The sequence below is a fragment of the Rhinolophus sinicus genome, linkage group LG02 (assembly GCF_036562045.2).
Source record: "Rhinolophus sinicus isolate RSC01 linkage group LG02, ASM3656204v1, whole genome shotgun sequence".
Lineage (NCBI taxonomy): Eukaryota > Metazoa > Chordata > Mammalia > Chiroptera > Rhinolophidae > Rhinolophus > Rhinolophus sinicus.
In genome coordinates, this window is record NC_133752.1 from 134,487,779 (window position 1) to 134,510,782 (window position 23,004).

General features: G+C 35.7%; 1 protein-coding gene across 4 annotated transcripts in view; it reads left to right on the forward strand.

Moving 5' to 3' along the window:
• Nucleotides 1-23,004, forward strand: part of PTPRR (protein tyrosine phosphatase receptor type R) — a 244,596-nt gene that overhangs the window by 117,567 nt on the left and 104,025 nt on the right. Inside the window, exons 1-3 of one of the 4 annotated variants that reach the window (XM_019749000.2) lie at nt 672-825; nt 18,232-18,345; nt 21,260-21,415. In XM_019749000.2, the coding sequence (XP_019604559.1) occupies nt 18,241-18,345; nt 21,260-21,415 (261 nt within the window). In that variant the 5' untranslated portion in view covers nt 672-825; nt 18,232-18,240. Of the gene's footprint in view, nt 1-671; nt 826-18,231; nt 18,346-18,934; nt 19,100-21,259; nt 21,416-23,004 lie in introns of those variants that run through there. The other 3 variants (XM_019748998.2, XM_074325416.1, XM_074325415.1) reach the window with 3 other exon arrangements.

The window sequence follows — 23,004 nt, forward strand, 5'->3', positions numbered from 1 at the left end:
TTTCAACTACCCTTATTCTAATAGACTATTAGCTCCTTAAAGGTAGCGCTGATTATCCTATTTAATTATCTTCATTTCCTCCTATTCTTTCAGACCAAATATTTTACTACTAATACTTACAACAGTCATTAATCTGAAATCCCTCTTTGTTAAATCATAATGGAGTGCATATGGTATAGTGAGGAAAAAAACTCATCAATTACGGGATCTGACCCACTTTCATTTGAATCCTAAATTCATTACTTGAGCTTTGCTTAAAACATTTTAATTTCCCATCAATAAAAAGATGGATCATAATCTCTGCTTTCTAAATCATGGTGAGGGTTGAAACGAGATGTCTGTAAAGTTCCTAGCACAAAGTAGGAAGAATGTTTGCAAGAAGTAGTGGAACTTTTAGAAAGGCTTTATATTTGTCATAAAAATGCCTGGTGAACAGATCATTTTTTTTGAAGTCAGAAAGAAAAAAAAAATCCCTCATACCACACACTTTGTCTGTAGCCCATGAAGTTCCCATCTTACAGTTTTACTAATTATCATGAAAAAAAAAAATCCCCATGAATTTCAATTCTAGTAAAACTGTCGAAACAGCAAGCACCTGGGGTATCTCTTGGGAATGCAGAGGCTGCTACAGTAGACCTGGGATCCGCAATGTCTCTAGAAATAGTACCAGGCAGTTACCACCAGGTGACTAAATGAGGCTTCATCTCAGCACTCGAGCTTAGAAAGCTTTATGATGACTCCGGCTTGCTATGGTGAGGAAATAAGCCAAAGAAGAGAACAAATGGAAGTCAAACTCATCACAACATCCTGTCAATTTCCAAACAGGTAAGAGAATTTTTCATGACATTCCTGGTGCGAGGTTAGGAGGGTAAATGCTGAGATTTATATCCGTATCTGTTCATGTCCGGGTATATGAGTGAGTCAGCAGAGAATCTTCGTGATATGTAGGGAAATACCTTTAGCCTCAAAGTTTGAAATTAAAAGGAAACGCTATGCAATTAATTCAACATTTCTAAACAATAAGACTCTACCACAAACTTAAGAAGTTTCTAATTAAATTTGTATCCATCCTAAAAAGAATGGAATTACAAATACATCTACTTGGACAGAACTGGAAAAGTTTCATAAAAGATATTAAGTGGAGCAGTTATTTTCTTTGTTTTTTTCTGTCTAGTTCCCACACTGACATTGGGGAAAAGATGACCGCTTACATTTATAACTAGGAAAGGAAAGGGAGGTTACGGTGGGCTAAGTCACTAAATCTAAATATTTTTATAACAATGTCATCTTGGGGACCCTGCCTTTATGTGCAGAATTCACTAAAAGACTAGTCAGTATCTTTCATTATAATCGGATGTGGGGGACCAGTGAATGAAAGTTGATGACATGAGGCATCCCTGGCCTAATTCCCAACCGGGTACCTCAGCTTTGTTGTTTTCCACCGGTAAACCAAGAACCTTATTATTAAAGCTTGGCTATCCCCAAAAGAATTATGGCTCTCATTAAAAATGAATGCATTAGTTAATCTGTACAGAAAGTGCTATTAGATGAAAACCCTCACAAAATGTTTAGTTCACTTATTTCAAAAAATACATCTTGGGTTCCCTCTGCGTCCTAGGCATTGTAGGAAGTTCTGGGCATAAAAAGGTTAAAAATAAGAAGTTCATTTGACTGTTTAGAAGTAATATAGTGGTTCTGGTGTTGGTACAAAGTTATGGATAATTCTGATTTAATCTGTGGTCCATGATGATAAATAACAATGTCAAAAATAGTGCATTTAGTGTTTCCATCCATCTTAATAATAAAAGTGGATTAACTTTCTGCCTGATTCAATATTGCAGGAAACAGTCATCAAAATGGCCCAAATATATCATTTGATTCAAGAAGTCAATCTCTATTTGCCATGAAATATAGAGCTGTCAGATTTTTTTTTTTTTTTTTTTTTAGAAATATGAACAAATAATAATGCCAAATGATGGCTTGGCAATAATTTCAAAGCAGGATTTAAGGTTTAACAGCAAAATTTTAAAGAGAAATGAAAGTTTTTAATGATTTTTTTAAATGTCTAGTGCATATATATCTTTTAATATAAGGAGCATTAAGGAAAGATGTGGCTTGTTAATTTTGTACATCAAAATATCTTCCCCTTCAGCTTCCACATTCTCAATATTTTTTTAATTGCTAGCGTGAATTGCTCAGTTGATAATTGATGTTGAATTGTGTTGTATAAAATTAGTCATTTCTATATTTAGCTGTAACAAGGAGGAATAAGCTATATATAGTCTCCTTTGTTTTTCTGATTGGTCCACGCACTTCTATCTAACAATTTAATAATTAGGTCAGACATACAGCAATCCTAATACCCTGGCCTCCATCCTGCTAAAAGAAAAAGAAAGAGTACTACCGGGAGGATTGAGGAATCATAACGAGATGAAATCGGCACAGTCATGCTGTGCATTAAAGTTACGCTGCAGACAACATCATTCAAAATCTTTCTTTTCCAGAAATGAGATGGTTCGCAGGGTGGTAATCACTAAAATCACACATTGTGGAAAATTACATGCTTATTAGTTTGCCATCTCCTTCTGCAGCTGAGAAAAACGCAAGAACATTGACTAAAACCTATTCCACATTCTGTCTTTATTCATTTTTTGGTATGCAGAAAATTGTTAATTTCCACTATGACAGAAAAATCAAGATTATTGAAAACAAAAGTTGAAAGGACACTAAGTCACAGTTTTATTTGCCTCTAAAAAACACATGCCAATAAACGCATTTGATTTTATGTTTCTTGGAGAATTGGGTGGTTCATCAGAAGAGTGAAAAACAGAGTCCTATTACACTCACTGAAGTGAATCATAAACTACTTCATGGAGAGAATCAAAATAAACTAAATTTATAACATCCTTCCAAGGAGTGTTAGACTCCAAACCACCCTTGTGATCAGACCATGTTTCAGAGCCTACGTGGTCTCCCTGCCGCCTCACATCTCAAGTTTGCAGGTGAAGAGTTGAAAGTTCCAAAAGAGTATCTTCCTATTGATTGAATATAAAGACATAAGAATAAAAGAGAGCCATCTCCCTATTTTACCCCCATCTGGACTAAAGCACGCAGTGGCCTGTAAGGATTGTTTATTTCTTCTTCTTTTTTTTAAGTGGTATTTATATATTTGATAGCTTGGGACAATATCAGTTTCTGACTTCAAAGCAAAGTGCTTGGGGAGTTGAAGGGTTATGACTTTACCTTTAGACATTTATTTCCAAGTATCCCTAAATGCCCCTTAGAGGTTAGTTTGGTCTCAATTCTTACTGGATAGGTAGTCAGATGTCTCCTGTGTACTTTCAGAAAAGCTGCATGAATGGAGTGGTTACAGCTGTGATGATTAGAGTTTTGTTATCTTGATCGGGCTGGATGGAGAAACCTGAATTTGTCTGACCTCGTTTTTTTAGACAACATTTGCCTGAGCATTGGGCTTTTGTCCAGACAGGGTTTCTGCCTGGCCCCAATTCCAGCCATTTTTCACTCAGGCTTTAGGCTGCTGTGTTCTGCCTCCAGCATAAGAAATGCTGAAGGAAAGGGAGGGGGAGTGACAATTTAAGGGAGACTGAAAGAGAACACAGGAATAAGTACAACAGAGAAGAAATAGCATTCAGTACAAGATAGAAAACATAATCAGGGAAGATGAATGTGGAAATTTCTGTTGACTTGAACGTGTAATAATGAGACTTGAAAACTCTGAAAAGCAAGTAACTTGCTATTATATTTGTTTACTGTACCTAGAATAATATCTATTTGTGGCTAAATCGTGATTTTTCTCCTGTCTCTAAAGAACTTTGTATTAAACTTCTACTTTCTTCTATTTTATCCGTAGTTATGTTTGTAACTTTTATCAAAATGTTTTATAAGTATAAATGGACATAAAATCACAAAGTATAGGAATGGTAGTATCATAAAAGTATATAGAGTATTATTTTGTAATTTATGGAAGCATTATCTCCTCCAGTGAATTTGTACTTGGAAAAGTCAAGACCTTCATCATTTCACGATTTTAAGAAATAGATTATAAGGGTGGGGGCTTACTCCAAGTTACATAGAATTTAAAGTTTTCAGAACAATATATAAAAGTTTTTATATTTAGTTGATACATTTTAGGAGTCTTTAAAGGCAAATAGAAGGTATTTTACATTATAAGGGGATGTGAAAGGGAACACTAATTAAGAGGTAGTCGTAAAATAGAGATGAGAGATTAGTGAAATGAAGAACAAACTAGATTATAAAAATGTTTGTTTCAAATGAGTAGGATCTAACCTAAATCACTAAATTTAACTCTGTTTCAACATTAATATTTAACTTTCCGTAGTCGAGAGAAAAGAAAAGGACAAGGAATATGAATGTAATTTAATATCTATAGAGTCTTCCGTAGGATTTGGGATTTGGGTTCATCCACCCACAGTTTGAAGGGACAAGGTAGACGGGAAATGGAAGCAGATTTTGAAATCAAAAAATCTGCTTAAAATGTGCCATTTTGACCTTAAGCCTCAACTATATATTCCCTCCAAAAATTATATCACTTTAGCAAAACCAAATAGTTTTAACCATTGCTTTTTTCACTGACCTAGATTTCCTGATTGACCTTTGGCTAAAGCTCTTGGTATAACAGCCAGTAAATGTAAACACTGGAAAGTCAATCAGGCCACTCCTTAGTGTCTTGATATTATTATGGTTCCAGCAAATAAAGGACCTTCATTTAATCAACAAAGTTGCTATTCAATTTCCCCTGATACTGAATATCCATAGAAGTAGGTTATTTAATTAATTGTTTTTAACATTGATGTATAGTTAATTCATATCTGTAAGCAACATTTATGGGGGACTTTTTATCTGTCAGTTTTAGTTGTTTTATGTCTAATAACTCAAGTGATCCTCAGAAGCCCTATGAAAGGGATACAGTTATCATCCCCATTTGACAGATGATGAAACTGAGGCTCAGAGAGAGTCAATTATTTGGCAAAGGCCACTCAGCCCAGGATTAAATCCAAGTCTTTTTTCACTCCCTAACCCATGCTCTTAGCTATTACATTAATAGCTAAATTTTCTTATTTGGTTTTGCTCACCTACTTGCAACTTCCAAACACAAAAACACAATTATTTTATGTGTGTTCAGTCTCCCTAGCAATTAGAACACAGAGTAAGCAAGTGTTAAAATGTGTGAGCTCATAGTTTAAGAAGCTCCTGAATATCTGCCTTGTCCACAATCTACCTTTCTAAACAAGAAATTTAGATACCTTTTCTCAACTCACCACTAATATTCATTTGTCTCCTTTATGAATTGTTTTAATTGATTGGCTGACAATTGATTTAGCAACCCATAACTACAACAGAGCAACAATATGAAAAAGTCATGATGTTGACATTGCAATTGTTTTCAAAATGTCTCAAAACATTGTTCTGACCAAAACTCTAGCACTGTTATTTCGTGTGCTAAAAGGGGAAGCTCATCACAGGGTATGGATCTTAAAAAGAAGGATTAAGTCATCATAAGTGTGCTGTTGCTGTTGTGTAAAGGTCAAGGTTCTTACCATCTGAGGGAAATGATTTTTCTCTCCATTTGCCATCCTATCTTTCTCCTTTGGTCTCAGCAACAGTTAGTCGTGGTGTTCTGCCTGTTTCTTCATTATACACTCCTTAACCCCCAAAATCTCAATGTACACTAATAAAATGCTAATTTTAGTTTATAAATATCAATTGTACTACCCCTTACGAACTCATTAAATGACGCTGGGTGATGAAAGAAAGTCTGTGGAATTGTACATCGTGCACCCAGAAAGCTACACAATGAACTTGCACTTTCAATTGAGTTCCGACGACAAGTCTCTGGGCCTCCCCATGGACTGTGGTCCACATTTTAGGAATCATTATGGAAGGCCATCAGTTATTCCTCATCAACAAACCCAACAGCCTTTTCTTGCTCCACCTTTTTCTTATCCTTCAGCAGCGCCTGGCAGTGCTGACAAACTTCTTTTGGGAATGATGCTCCTGACTTCCACACTCCCGTCTACCTTGATTCTCCTCTGACCCTTCTACCTCTGTAGGTATCCATGCTGAAATCAAGGCCAATGAACCAAAAACTTTTGGAGCCTTTTTGCCTTTTCGGGACGGGGAGAGTGTGAAGGGAGGGTAATGTCTGACTTTGTGGGGCTATGTGTTGGTGTTTGAGCAAGCCATGGAATAGCATCCCCCTCCTCCCGGCCTGAGCCAGACAGAGGAAGTAGACCTGTGGAGATAAACGTGTCCGCTTTATTGCTGATACAGCTACTGGAGATATGACTTAGGAGCATGACAATAATATACTCCTGTGACTGCCTCTCCTTCAGCACAGTTATCCACCAGTCATAGGGACACTGACCCACCATGGCCTCCCCATAGGACAGAGCCTTTATAACCTACTTTACCACCTGCAAAGAGAAGACCAGAATACAGGCTTTTTATTGGCAGGCAGACCCAAAAAGGAAAACACAGAGGTACACATATCCTGGTATGTCATTCCAAAAGCATCAATTATACAAGCATTTCCCCTCCCCCTGGGGAGATTCAGGAGGGGAAAAATCGGGAAATTTCTGCATTGGAACAGCCACCACACAGAAAACATAAGGGTTGGGGATAAATTAACTGTTTCCTCCTAAGGAAAGAAGAAAGCCACAGAAATGTGACAGTTACAGTATCACGTTAGAATGGATAATTATGTATTACAGTATCATATTAGAATGGATAATTATCTATTAGAATGGATAATTATTTGTATGATGTATATGAGCATATATATAGAGAGAGACCTATGTATCAGAAAACAGCACCCTGTTACCTGAGGGTGATGGGATAAACTATTATAAATATTATTTACTTCTTTTTTCTAATCTTTGTGTTTACTAAATCTTCTCTCATGAGCATATTTAATTGTTATAATTAGAAAGATGAATTTTTAAAATCTCAAATTAGTTTCAAGAAATAGACAGTAATGCTAGTTAAGTTTGCATTTAATTTACAATCAAGATAGTACACAACTCAGAAAATTTATATTGCTTTCACCAATTAGAAGCAGGCTCCAAAAATTTAAGATAAAATAAGCTGATTTCCCCCCCCTCCTGAATGGTAGTCAAAGTACCAGAGACATATTAATTACAAATCAAACATTAATTGTGTTAAATCAATTTTGTGTGTTTTTTGAATGGTTATGCATTTCAGGTGAAGCACAAACCAAATATAACCTCCTTAGGAGCAGAGCCGTAATTTTTCTACACCTCACATGGAACTCAGGTGCTTCCACTTAGTAACTACACCCTGCCAATTATAATGGTTCATGTATTCCTTCATTTCACAAAGATTTATGACATACCTTCTATATGCCAGACACTATTCCATGTCCAGGAGCTATAGCAGAGAACCAGACTGACCAGGTCCCACTCCCATGGGGCCCACGTTTTAGTCAAGGAAGATAGACGATGAGCAAATAAATAAATACAGAGTTGTCATATAGTGATAAATTCTATGAGAAAAATAAAGCAGGGTGATGTGATAGGGAATGACCAGTCTTGGAAGGCCCCTTTGAAGAGGTGACTTTTGAATTGAGAGCTGAAAAACCAGAAGGAGCCACTATCCAGTGATGTTGAACAACACTCCAGCCAGTGGCAGGTGAATGCCAAGGCCATGAGGTAAAAATGAGCATGGCTCCTTTGAGGAACAGGAGAAAAGGATGGAGTGGCTGGAGGGCAGGATATTAGAGCAGGTTCAGAAGTAACAGGAGCCAGATAAAATAGGACCTTGTAGGCCCATGTATTGAATTTAACTCTCAATGTGATAGAAAGTCATTGGAGGATTTTAAGAGAGAGAAACCATGAGCTTTTTGGAAAAAAATAGTCTTAAAAATTAATACAAAGACTACGAAACTATAAACAAAAGCTTTATGTTACTTGTTATCTGAAACAGTTAAGAGAGAGCATAGCTTGCTTAAGGCATTACAAAGAATAAGCTGGATGAACTCAAAGATAAATTAAGATAATAATGAAACAAACATTACAGAAATCAACGCTGCATGAGAAACAAAAGAAATAGAACAGATTCTGCTGAAAATATATAAGGACATAGAGCAGGCCTGAGGAAACTTCAATTGAATAAAGATGTACAAATGTTAAGAGAAAATAAGTATATAAAATAAAGTGATTAGAGAGAAAGACAAGGGATATACAATTGCATAATTGGTACCTTTGAAAATGAACTAAAAATATTTAGAAGAAAAATCATTCAAAGGTATAATAGAAGCAAGTATTTCTGAAATAAAGAGTCTGGACTCTGTAGACTTCAAGGGTATACCACGTTGCAGGAACTAACAACCCAAGGAAATATCCTTGGGTGAAGGTTTTCAACTTTAAAGGTAAAGACTTGTATGAGATTGCAGGCAGAAAACAGCAAGTTATCAATAAAATAGACTAGCCTCAGGTCAGGGTATTTTGCACAGCAACTTTCAATGACAGAAGGTATCAGAATAATAGCAGCAGAATTCAAAGGCAAAAAATAAAAATAAAGATTGAATCAAAAATTTAATATCTAGCCAAGATGTTATTTATTGTTAAAGGCACCATAAATGCATTCTCAAATAAGAAATATAGCACTCATGAGCCCTACTTGAAGGAAACTATTTGATAATGAAATCCAGCTAAATAAGAGATCCATCAAAATAAAGATATCAGGAAAGGCGACATCCTTCTGAAAAAGAGTGATCATGAGCATTGAATCTATTGAACATATAACTAACACTATAGAACTTTAGAAATTATAATTACAGAATATATTCATCAGTGTAAATAATTCTAATATAACCCCAATGTCTTAGTGACTTAACACAAGAAAAGTTTATTTTTAACTCATGTCACTGTTTAATGAGAGCCTCTGCTTCATACAGTGATTCGGGGTTCCAGGCATCTTCCTTTGTGGGGCTCTACCACTTTCAATGTGGTCCTAGGTTCACTTTGGAACTATCCAGCTTGTACACAGAGGGAAGAGAGAAAGAGAGGGTGAGAAAGCACCCTCCTTCTTCACAGCCTCAGACGGAAAATGTCATTTTACTTTTACTTGCATTAATTGGTGAGATAGATTACATGGCTCTACCTAGATATAAACAGGCTGTTTACAAGAGGAGATAATAGGTTTGCTGAGTAGTCTCTATTACAAAGATTTTAATGTAAATATCATAAAACCTAACAATATAAAATTGATAGTATAATTATGAAAACTGGGAAATGATCGTGAGAATTACTGGGAAGAGATGTACATTTTCTCATTTTGCATAGCAGGAAGTTAATAAATACTTTCTAAAGTTTATAAATCAGAAATCAAGAAAGGTTTTATCAATCCAATTTAAAAATGGGCAGAGACCTGAATAGACATTTCTCCAAAGAGGACATACAGATGGCCAATAGACATATGAAAAGATGCTCAATTTCACTAATCATCAGACAAATGCAAATTAAAACCACAGTGGCACATTACCTCACACTTGTCATCAATAAATCAACAAACAACAAGTGGTGGCGGGGATGAGGAAGGAGAAAGGGGAACCTTCGTGCACTATTGGTGGGATTGCAGATTGGTGCAGGCACTATGGAAAACAGTATGGAGGTTCCCCAAAATGTTAAAAATAGAACTACGTTATGACTTAGCAATTTCCACTTCTAGGTATTTATCCAAAGGAATCCAAAACACTAATTAAAAAAGATATATTCACCTCTATGTTCATTGCAGCATTACTTACACAAGCCAAGAATTGGAAGAACCTAAGTGTCCATCAATAGATGATTGGATAGAGAGGAAGTGGTACATATATACAAAGGAATATTACGTGGCCATAAAAGAGAATGAAATCTTAACCATTTGTGACAACATGGATGGACCAGGAAAGTATTAGGCTAAGTGAAATAAATCAAACAGAGAAAGACAGACACCATATAATTTCACTTATCTGTGGATTCTAAAGAACAAAATAAACAAACAAAACAGAAACAGACTCATAGATATAGAGACCAAACTGGTGGTTGCCAGATGGAAGGGGGGAGGGGAGCTGGGTGAAAAAGATGAAGGGATTAAGAAGTACAAATTTGTAGTTATGAAATAGTCAAGGGGATGTAAAGTACAGCATAGAGAATATAGTCAATAATATTGTAATAACTATGTATAGTGCCAGATGGATGCTAGACTAACGGGAGAGGGGGATCACTTTGTAAATTACGTAACTGTCTGATCACTATAATGTACACCTGAAACTAATATAAAATAATATTGAATGTCAATTGTAATTGAAAATAAAAAAATAAAAAATAAATTTTTAAATATATTATGTAACATTTAATATTATAAATATAGACATTGGAAGAAAGCAATGTAGAACAATAACAACAAAAAGACCATATAGCAAAAGACAGAGAACTAAGGAAATAAAAATACAAATAAAAAATAAGATAACATAAAGTAATATGACACATCTAGATCTGTTAAAGTAATACAAGTGAATGGCATAAGCTAACCTATTAAGAGTAAGAAATTATTGGATAAGAATCAAACCATGATATTTGGCAACAGTATATAAGTATAGAAAAATATCCCAGGTGCAATTAATAAGGGGAAAAAAGCAAGTCTGGAACAATTCGTATAGTTTAATCCTGTTGTACTTAATAGTAATATACATGATGCATAATATATACATATTTTATATAATATATACACAGAAAATATTTGGAGATACACAAGAAATAGCCATGTTATTTCTGATTATTGGAATGAAGGGTTAGGAAAGGACAAGTATACTTTCACTTTTTACTATATATCTTTCTGTATGTTAAATTTTTTTTGTAATAAGATTGAAGTTTTTATTATAAAACTTTAAACAAAAAATAAGCAAAGTCCAACACAGAATACTATTGAAGAACTGAAAGACGCAAGCACAGGGAGTGCAAGAGAGACCATGGGAGGCGGACGGGGTGGTCTTTGAGCTAAGTCTCCAAGAAGGAAGAAAATGCGGCCAGTGATCTACATATGCACTGACGCGATGCAAAAAGGGTATGGCGTGTTTAATACCTTAGGTATGGCTGAGGCATAATGTGCATGGTGGAAGGGTCTGGGAGGCAAAACTAGAAGGACAGGGCCATTGCAGTGAACCAAGGAGTTAGAACCTTTCATTAGAAAATGAGATCTTCCTCAAAATATTTTAAGCAGAATAGTGATTTGGTTGGGCTACAATGGTGCACAGATCCCTGTGGTATCCATCTGGGGAATGAGTGAGAGACCATAGAAGATTGGCAACCCAGAAAAATTCTATTCAAGTAGTCCAAATATACAGGGTGGTGGCCTGAACTAAGATGGTGGAAATATAGATGAAGAGAAGATGGATTCAACATTTAAGAGATATGTCAAAGGTGGAATAGGCAGAACTTGATAAGTAATTGGATGTCATGATGGTGGGATGAAGCATAAGGAAAAAGGAGTGGAGTCAATATGACTCTCAAATATGTGCCACTTTGTGCCACTATATAAAATATAGAAAGAGAAGTAAATTTGGTTATGGATGTGCAGAGGGAGAAGGTATGTTCAGTTGGGTAATATTGAGTTTGCTGTACAAGTGGAACATTCAGATAGAAGGAAGCAGATGTAAGATCCTAAGGAAGGTGGGAATGTGAAATGTGGAAATAAAAATCATTTGTATGTAAGTGATAGCTGAGGACAACGCGGAGAGTTATAAAGGACTGAGTGATGGTATAAAATGCCTCCCATAGGTCAGGGTTTTCTACTCAGTTCAAAGACACAAATGGAGAAACTTGCTTTTCTTCCTGGAAATCACTTACCATTCAAACTGCTAGCCAAAAAGGGGAGGATCCTTGCTCAGAATGGAATTAGAGATTCCAGGTGGCAATAAGAACACTTTAAAGTTAGAGAGAGGTTGGTGGATCTCTCCTGATAGGCTTTGGTCCTGAAGAAAGCTGAGTTTTTTGTGTCTGTTGGGAATTGAGAGTGGACTTTTCTCAGGGGCTTTGAGGCCAGCTCTTTAGAAAACGAGATGGCCATTTGGCCTTCCTCCCCTTAATGGGGACAGTGGATGTGATCCTGACTCTTACTGTCTCTTACTGGGATGACCAGATGACAGTCCAGGCTGCCTAATAACATCAAGAGGGGGCTAAACATTTAGAAACCTGCCCCCTCCCAGACAAAAATAATTTAACCATCCTTTCAAAACAAATAGCTAAAAGCCAATCACATACTTAAAATTTAATCATAATGCTTGTGCCTGAATTCAAGTGCTACATTTTAATCAGTTGCATCGGACTGATTTATATCTAAGCCTCATAGGTTTCAACTAACTTAGTGGACAGTCTGGTGACCAAAGAAAGTCTTATTATAAAGTGGTATTTCCTTCGTTGAGAGGAACGGTACTGGGGAAAGGATCTAAGCCCCAGCTAAAAGAAATTGACGCAGGAACCTCTTAACAAGGGAAAGGCCCAATAAATTTATATACAGATGGGGTTTGAAATCTTTGAATTTTTCATTATGCTTAATTTTTTTCTGCATGTTTATATATTTGTAATATCAATAAAAAGACTCAATTGTTCTTGGATGGTAACTATTTATATTATTTACCACAGTTAAGTGGTTTAGCTTTTACATTTAGAAAGATAATTTTTATTTCTTTGAAATTAAAAATTTAAATCATTTGTGTGTTAAATGATAGAAATGACCAAATGGGTTTAATATTCAGACTAGACTATATCTTTCACTTTGTTTGGTAATTTTAAAGTGTCACACTGTTGTTATTGCCATGGAAATTTATATTCTATCACATTTGTTACAATTTCACATAGTAGGATGAGGAAAAGCTGTGCATTTCTGGCATCTGTCCAGAAGCATATATCCTCTAACTACAGGAATGCAATTTTTATTTTCTCTGAAATGAAATTCTCATTTTGTCTGGAATCCTTCCTTTTTGTTCAAATTGTACTCATGTATGATGTCTGGCACATATTAGGACCTTAAATATATTTTTTTCTGTTTGTACTACGTTTTACCATCACTATTTTATGGGGACTAGTCAAATATGTGCAATGTGGAATTAATCTAGCTTTTCATAGGCAAGGAGAGAACTAAGGCAAATTATTCAAATGTTTTGATGCAATAAACCACATGACTGGTGTTAAACTAATCACTTCAACTCACTCACTTTAGTTACGTGGTCTACATTTCTGTTTCAAATGCACAACTTTTACCTTTTTGGACAGTTGCCTTTTATTGTAATTTTAATCCTGAGTTCCCATTTCACTTTCATTTACCATTCATTTTGAGGAACCTAGACTTGAATACGGTTTCCACAGTTACAAGCCTCAAGTTAATCATGGCCCTGGGAATTGAGTTCTCAAGTGTGTACACAACCCTCTTGAGTCTCAGTTCCCAGCGTAGACCATTGGCTCCAAATTTTGCCCATGGGGATCAGGGACAGTGTCTGCCTGACAAACACTGGGGGTGAGCCAGAAGTCAATGGATCGTCATCACGGCTTGTGGGACCTGAGGAACCCATCTTTGCCTTCCAAAGGAAAGACAGTAAACCTCTCCAATAAAATGTCCCATATCTACTGGCCACTTCCACAGCCTCCCAGAGTTGAAAGTCAGCTTTTGGATAAAAGGAAGCTTCGTTTCTCCGAATCACCAGATAGACTGAGTTTTTCTAACCTCTTGGGTTTTCTAGGCAGATACATAAAGTATGCTTAAAAGTATAATGTCTTTCTCATCACGGCATTTCCAAATCCTACTCATCCTTCAGGGTTGAGCTCTTATTTTCTGTATTAAATTATGTTGTTATGTATTGGAAACATTTTTAGACTATAGAAAAATACAGGGAATAATATAGCAAACAATTGTGCACCATTAGTTTTTATTTAATAAAAAAAGAAAGAATTTCTGATGTTGTTGAAGTAGCTTTCCCACCTATTCCCAACATAATTCTTTTCCCTCTCCCCAGAAGTAAGTTGTACCTTATAATTGGGCTGTTAGGTAGAGTTTGTAAATGGTTGTGCCCTTTTCAGGATCTCAGATTTTTGCAAGGAGTCCAGTTCCAGCTCTCTAAAATGTCCAAGCCCTATGACCCCTTCCCCCATGCAAGCATTAAAAGATGCTAAGGTATAAATGCAGTCTGGAGCTCCAGCTGGGTCAACCATTTTAACTGGTAACTATTATGCTTTTTTGACCTCCACAACTCCCTCCGATTCCTGTAGCATTGAGCATTTGGTCCAGTTTTCAGTCACGTATTTTGTATCAACTTTATGGATAGAAGATGTATCATTTACTAATAAGACTATCAATTTTTGAAGCTGTATCATTCTCCTTTTATAGCAAACAGGGAGAAGGCTCCCTAAGAGTTCATATACTAGAGTAGATTACACTTGTAAGCCAGTCTCTTTATCTGAGAGGTGTTGTTCATGGAAGTGTGCCTCACTTTATAGAATGGTGATACTGCAGCCATCTAACAGTTACTGATACCCTACTATGGTCAAGTTTGCGAATTAAGCATTATAAAAGCATTAGAAATGCATAAAAATGTATAAATGCATTATAAAAAATCAAAAATAAAAGAGGAGATATAAATGATACCACAAAAATATAAAGGATCTTAAGGGACTACAATGAACAACTATATGGCAATAAATTGCGCAACCTATAAGAAATGGATACATTCCTAGAAACACACAACCTACCAAGCAAGACTGAATCATGAAGAAATAGAAAATCTGAACAGACTGATTAATAGTAAGAAGACTGAATCAGTAATCAAAGACCTCTCAAAAACAAAATCCAGGACCACGTGAATTCACTGGTGAATTCTACCAAACATTCAAAAAAGAGTTAATACGAATCCTTCTCAAACTCTTCCAAAAATAGAAGAGGTGGGAACTCTTATAAACTCACTTTACAAGGCCAGCATTACCTGGTAACAAAACCAGACAACGTGACAAGGAAAGAAAATTACAGGTCAATATCCCTGATGAACATAGATGCACAAATCTTGAACAAAATATTAGCATATTGTGTGCTCGCTTCGGCAGCACATACACTAAAATATTAGCATATCGAATTCAGCAATATGGTGAAAGGATCTTATACAATGATCAAGTGGATTTATTACAGGGATGCAAAGATGGTTCAATATCTGCAAATCAATATTATACATCACATTAACTAAATGAAGGATAAAAATCATATGATCATTCCAATAGATGCAAAAAAAGCATTTGACAAAATTCCACATCCATTTATGATAAAAACTCAGCAAAGCTGGTATAGAGGGAACATACCTCAGCATAATAAACACCACATGTGATAAGCCTACAACTAATATTACATTCAATGGTGAAAAGCTGAAAACTCGTCCTCTAAGATCAGGAACAAGATAAAGATGCTCAGTCTTGCTACTTTTATTCAATATAATATTGGAAGTCCTAGCTAGAGTAATCAGGCAAGAAAAAGAACTAAAAAGCTCTAAATTGGAAAGGAAGAAGTAAAACTGTTACTAGTTTTCGCTGACATGATATTATATATATATATATATAGAAAAACCCTAAAGACCACATCAAACAACTATTAGAACAAATAAATGAATTCAGTAATGTTGCAGGATAAAAAAAAACCACAATCAATACACAGAATCTGTTGCATTTCTATGCTCTAATAATTGACTATCAAAAAGAGAAATTAAGAAAACAATCCCATTTACAATTACTTTCAAACGAATAAAATACCTAGAAATAAATTTAACCAAGGAGATGAAAGACCTGTAAACTAAAAACTACAAGACATTAAGGAAAGAAATGTAAGAAGACACAAACAAATGGATATATATTCCATGCTCATGGATTAGAAGAATTAATATTGTTACAATGTCCATGCTGCCTAAAGCAATCTACAGAGTCAATGAGATCTCTATCAAAATTCCAATGGCATTTTTCACAGAAATAGAACAAACAATCCTAAAATTTGTATGGAACCACAAAAGTCCCTGTATAGCCAAAGCAGTCTTGATAAAGAACAAAGCTGGAGGTATCATGCTTCCTAATTTCAAATTCTACTACAAAGCTGTAATGATTAAAACAGCATGGTTTTGGCATAAACAGACACATAGCTCAATGGAACAGAATAAAGAGCCCAGAAATAAACTCATGGATATCTGGTTAAATAATTTATGACAAAGGAGCCAAGAATATACAGTGGGGAAAGGACAGTCTCTTCAATAAATAGTGTTGGGAAAACTGGACAGTCACATACAAAAGAATGAAACTGAACTACTATCTTACACCATGTGCAAAAATTAACTCACAATGGACTAAAGACTTGAACATAAGACCTGAAACCATAAAAGTCCTAGAAGAAAACATAGGCAGTGAGCTCCTTGACAAAGATCTTGGCAGTGATGTTTTGAATCTGACATCAAAAGTTAAAGCAACAAAAGCAAAAATAAACAGGTGGGACTACATCAAACTAAAAAGCTTCTGCACAGCAAAGGAAACCATTAACAAAATAAAAAGGTAACCTACTGAATGGGAAAAAATATTTTCAAATCACATCTCTGATAAGGGTTAATATCAAAAATATATTTAAAAAACTCATACAACTCAATAGTCAAACAAAAAACAACAACAACAAATCCAATTTAAAAATGGGCAGAAAATATGAATAGACATTTTTCCAGAGAAGACATATAGATGACCAACGGGTACATGGAAAGATGCTCAATGTCATTAATCATCAGAGAAATGCAAATCAAAACCACAATAAGGTATCGCCTCACACCTGTTAGAATGTCTATGAGTATTATCAAAAAGACAAGAAATAACAAGTGTTGGCAAGGATGTGAGAAAAGGGAGCCCTTGAGCACTGTTGGTGGGAATGTAAATTGGGATAGCCACTATGGAAAACAGGATCTTCAAAAAAATAAAAATAGAACCATTATATGATCTGGCAATTTTGCTTTGGGGTATTAATCTGAAGAAAATGAAAACACTAACTCAAAGAGATATATGCATCTTCATGTTCATTGTACAATAGCCAAGATACACAAACTAAGTGTTCGTTGATGGATGAATGGATGAAGAAATTGTGGTTTACATATAAAATGGAATAATATTCAGCCACAAAAAAAAGAATGAAGTCTTGCCATTTGCTACAATGACCTCGAGGGCATCCATATACTAGGGAAATAAATCAGGAAAGAAAAATACTGAATGATCTCTCTTTTATATGAAGTCTAAAAAACAACCAAGCTCACAAATACAGAGAACAGATTGATGTTTGCCAGAGGCATACAGGTAGGGGATGGGAGAAATGAGAGAATGTTATTAAGTATATACTTGTATATGTAAGAAATGTCTAAAGGTTTGATTTCCTCATCTTGCACAATATCTATCTCAAATGATTATGATGCATTTTTGGAAATATATAGTTAACTAGTTTGTGGTTTAAATGTAGTAACAGATCTATGTCTTAAATTAAGGCTGTATTATTAATTTCATAATTTGATTTGAATTTTAGGAAGTTTTAAATGTTTAGTTGTCTTTTTCCAAAACAACTTGAAAATTAAGAGTGTTTGCCCAAACAATTGAATAAGAATCATTTACCTTAGACCATATCATCAGTGCTATTAGCTTCTTTACCAGAGTTTGAAAATTCATCATTGCACCCCATTCTTTGGCCTTAGACTGACTGCAGATCAGTATACAGAGAAGCTGCCAAGTGTGGCCTTGTACAGCTTAAACAGCTCCCAGTGACTGGGTGTGACCACAAATGAAAGCTGTCCTTGAGCGTGGATTAGTGAAATGCACTTGGGCACAATAGTTCATTCTGTCTTCTGGACTTGAGCTAAAGCTAAATAAACACACATTTCAGATTCATAAATTCTTTATGAATCCATCATTCATATGTGTTGTTGATTATAACTAGACACATGGCATTAGCATACAATACATCATCTTTTTAACTAACACCAGTTAAAATTTTATAGAAAATGTTTTCTCCACTAAAAATGCAATATAGCACCATGAGTGTGAATTTATCAGAAGTCACAGAAATTGTGGTCAGTCATCAGTAAGGAACTGAATATCCTAAACCCAAAACTTGCAATAATTTGGATTTCATTTGTCCTTTATTTTCCAGACGCTGCAAATGGATGTCAACAAGCTGAACATAACCTTGCTTCGACTATTCCGGCAAGGAGTGGCCGCGGCCTTAGGACTCCTACCCCAACAAGTGCACATCAATCGTCTCATTGTAAGACACCGCCATTTCACAGTCCCACATATGAGCTCTCATGCTTAACAAAGGGCTCCATAATAAAGACCAGTAATAAAGAACACCCATGTTATAGTTCTATGGCCCCTGAGCCATATCTGCCATGCCACCGGTTTCTGTAAAGAAAGCACTATTACAATAAGCCAGACTCATTTGTTTACATATTGTCTTATGGCTGCTTTCATGCTGCAATGAGAGTTGAGTCGTAACAGATTGTTCGGCTAAATTAAAGGTTACAATATTTGCTATCTGGCCTTTTACAGGAAAAGTTTGTCAACTTTCTCATAGCTCAAGGCTAGTACCCTGGTACGTATGAAGAAACGGGCCCAAAATACTTGTCTCACCAATATGGCACTGCTCCCCAAATATTCTTCCTAAGAGTGATACCTTCTGTATCAGTTAAAACGCTGTCTCCAGACTGAATCAATAAAAACCCCTTGAAGTATATCAGTAGGATGAAGGATGCTGCATGCACAGCAGAGGATTTTAATTAAACAATGAAGAACCAATCTTTGAGGACAGCAGCCCCAATGGAATGCAAGAATAGATAGTTCTGAGAAGCCGAGAGGAATCTTGGATAGGTATGTGGGGTGGGGATGAGGCAAACCCAAAGGGCCTTTTGTGTAGGACCCACTTTAGACCCGTTTGTCAATCACCTACATCCTTTCTTACCCACTTTTCTCAGGTTGGGAGGCTTGATCATCCAACTACATTTTCCCATCTGCACTTGAAGGTGGGCGTGAGCACAGGCCGAAAGGCAAATTTAAAGCAGAACATTTTTCTCTCTGTAGAAAGCTAATTACCTAAGGTCTCTGTGAAAAGGGACTTTGGACTCATCTTACAGTTTTAAAATTGTTCCTAATTTCCAGTGCAATGGGAACTCAAGCAAAGAATGCACGTTCTCCTTGCCTTAAATTCTCATTCTCCTGCTCGAGCTCAGCTTTCTACTGCATCAATATCTGCATTTCCTACCGTGGAGAAGAATTTACTTTTTATTTTGGTTTAGGGTGTTGGTTTCTTTTCATTTTCATGTGTGTGGAGGGTGAGTTGTTTCATTCTCCGTAATGACTTTATTCTGTGAGTCAACTATTTTCTGGGACTAAATAAGCTTTAAAAAATAAAATTTTTAATTCAGTACCATAGAAGAAGAAATAACAGCGTTCCCTAATATCCTGAAAGTGTGAAATAGGTTATTTATATCCAGGGTATACCTTGCTCAAATGAAAAGATTTAGGTAGTGTAAATGTCTTAGCTCTAGATCTAGATATAGATATAGATCTAGATATAAATATATATATATAAATATATAAATATATATTGTATATATATCTTAGATATGCTTTTATGGATATAAATTTAATGAGCCCAATAGCTCTTTAATAAAAGAGGGATTTGCCACACCCATGGAGGGATATGCATATCTGGGAAGAATGTTAGTAGCATTTGTACATGTCTGTTTCTAAGAATACTTATTATTTTTTATTAAATTTATTGGGATAACATTCATTAGTAAAATTATTTAGGTTTCAAGTGTACATTTCTATAATACATTATCTATATATTGCATTGTGTATTCACCACCCAGAGTCAGCTCTCCTTCCATCACCACATATTTAATCCCCTTCTAATAACTACTCCTATAGGGCGTCAAAAATAGGGTAGTTATTATAATAGGTGGAGTTATGATGACACCCAAGACAGCAGTGCACGATGATAAGAGCAGGTGCTTTGGAGACAGACAGACAGAACTATACTCCATTTCCAGCTTGGCCATGTCCCAGCTGTGTGACCTTAGGTAAGCTCTAGTTGTGTTTCTTCATTTGCAAAATGGAGAGAACTAGAATACCAATGTCCTTGAGGGGTTTTGAGCATTAAATGATATAACAGACTTAAGGTACATAGGAGTGTATCAGGCACAAGACTAGTCCTCTCTTCCTACTATTGCTGTTATTAGGTTATAAACTATTTAAATTATTACAAAAATGTTTCACATTGGTATTATGCTATACTTAGTCATTGTCTGTTGTTCCCTGCAAACACAGAAACGTTTTTTCTGGATTGCTAGTAGTACATCGATACTCCATTTTATACCTGAAAAATTTTCTGAAAAATTGCATTAAAGAAAGTTTTCTAGCATGACAGAACTTCATGTATCAAAAAGAAGACCAGCAATAATTCCCTCCTATAATGCATTGTATAAGTTGTAAAAGACAATTTATCAATGGCAGCGTCATTTTTGTGTGGTGTTTATTTTTGTGTGTGTATGTGGCCTATCAGCCATTTATGGTAGGAAATCCTCTGTCTCCATTCAGTTAATGAGGTGATACTAATGGGAAAGTATGGTATTATGGCACAACATACGCATTTCTACCAAAAGATAGACTTTAAAAGTGTGACATATTTGAGGTGAAGAACAGAATCAGGGAAACAATTTCAAAGCTCATCTAGTGTCACCTTCCTTAGTTCGTCCAGCCTTCACATTAATACAAGTTATAAGAAAAATATATGGAGTTACGATGTCTAATAATTGTACTATGGCATCAGGTTTTATTTAATTCACTTGATTTTAAAATGCTTCTTGAGACACAATTACTCAGGAACATCTGAACAATATATTTCAAAAATTACAACATGGAAGGGAAAATAAACCAGCGTCCAATTAAAAAAAAATTACAAGTCTTGAGGTATCAATTAATTGAAAGAAGGCCATTGAAGATTTCAGGCTGGTAATGTTAAGTGTACCAGCGAATAACTTGATAAATGTAATCTCCAAGATGCCTTTTAGGATGCTAGGGTTCTGATTTTCTTTAATGCTTTTATAGGAAGGTAAAAATATTTCCCAAAGTTGTTTAAAAAGGTCTATTAACATATACAAATAATCTGCTTTTACTAGGGAAAGAAGAACAGTATTGAACTTTTTGTGTCTCCCATAAACCGAAAGGGAGGAATTTCTGATGCTCTGCCATCTGAGGAAGTGCTGCGTTCACTTAATATCAATGTTTTGCATCAAAGTTTATCCCAATTTGGAATTACAGAAGTCTCCCCTGAGGTATGTTGTTGCATGGAAGATTTTATCTAAAAATTTGCACCGTTAGCATAACATGGCAACCCAATCTCAAGAAGCTTTGCTATGAATGCTGTTTATTGTATGTTATTTGATAATAAAAATATCCCTGAGGGTCAGAATTCTCTGATCTGCACCCCATATATGTCTTTCTTAGGAAATTCATTTTCACTTTTTGACACTTCTTCCCCAGATCTTTATGGCCTTATAATTTATTTTGACTTATTTAGTACATTGTCTAGAAGAAAGATCATTTAGATATATTTGTCAATTGATTACCTGAAACTGAAATGTCCAAACACCCTCAAATCTTCCTTCCTCAGTAGGTACACCTCTTCTTGTTGCCTTCATTGCCAAAATAGGAACCAGATAGTCACCGTTTTCCACACCCTTGGAGTTAATTTGAAATGTGACTTTTCTTTTGCTAAGCAATCCAGTCTTAAGAACTATGGATGCCTTCTTCATAGTGTTTTGCAAATTTGACACTGTTTAAATTCCCCTACCCACTCCACCATTTGCACTCCTGAGTGAATTCTGCCCCTTTTTTAATTTTCCAGTTTTATCCCACTCTCACAAACTTGCTAGAATGATCATCATCTTAAACATATGTGATTAAATGTACAGAATCATCACAGAATTTGACCTGGAGGGAACATATGTAAGCATTTCATAGATACAGAAATTTAGGCCCATAGAAATTAAATGACTTCATCAAGGTCACAAAGCACATGAGGTATAAAGCAATGTTTAAAATCGAGACGTCTTGATTCCTAATCTATTCTGCTTTTCAGTAAAGCACATTGCCTCTCATTTCAGCAAATATCACAGGTGTGGTATAAAAAGTTTTGGTACCAGATTGCATTTGAATCCCAAAGCCACATACAGTGTGTGTGACTTTTGACAGGTAATTTAATGTCTGTGAGATTAAGTCTGTCAGCCTCTCTGAGCCTCAGTTTCTTCATGTTCAAAATGGGTACAATAAAAAGCAACGGGTATAGTCCTTATCTTATAGACTTGAAATATGGATTACTTTTTTAAATATTTGTGTAAATCCTCATGTAGAGTAAGACACCGAACAAATATTTGAATACAGGATGGGTTGGCAGAATGAAAATGTATATCATCACTGAACCGTTAACTATAATAACTCCAATTAGCCTTTCTGCATTTATTGATGGTTTTGCTCCCTTTCCTGTCCTCCCCACCACAAACACTCCTGCTCACCCACACACACTGTGTTTTCTCTCTTGCCACCAGAGTAAGCTTGCTAAAGTAAATCTGGCCATGCCCCCCTGACATCATGACTTTTCTTTGGCCATCCAAGTGCCACAGAATCAAGAGTGTATTTCTTAAGATGGTATATGGTCCTTTGTGTGCTGGGCTTCATAACTGCTGAACTGTCCTAGTTTATGCTTCAGCAACTCCAAACTTAATAGGTACCATGGTGCCCCCATACTGTCTTTTCCCTCTATGCTTGTGCATACATCGATCCATCTACACAGCTTTCGTGGCTCAAAATCGGTCTACTGTATAGTGAAGCCTTCCCTTGTGCTTCCACAGAAGTCAGTGCTCAT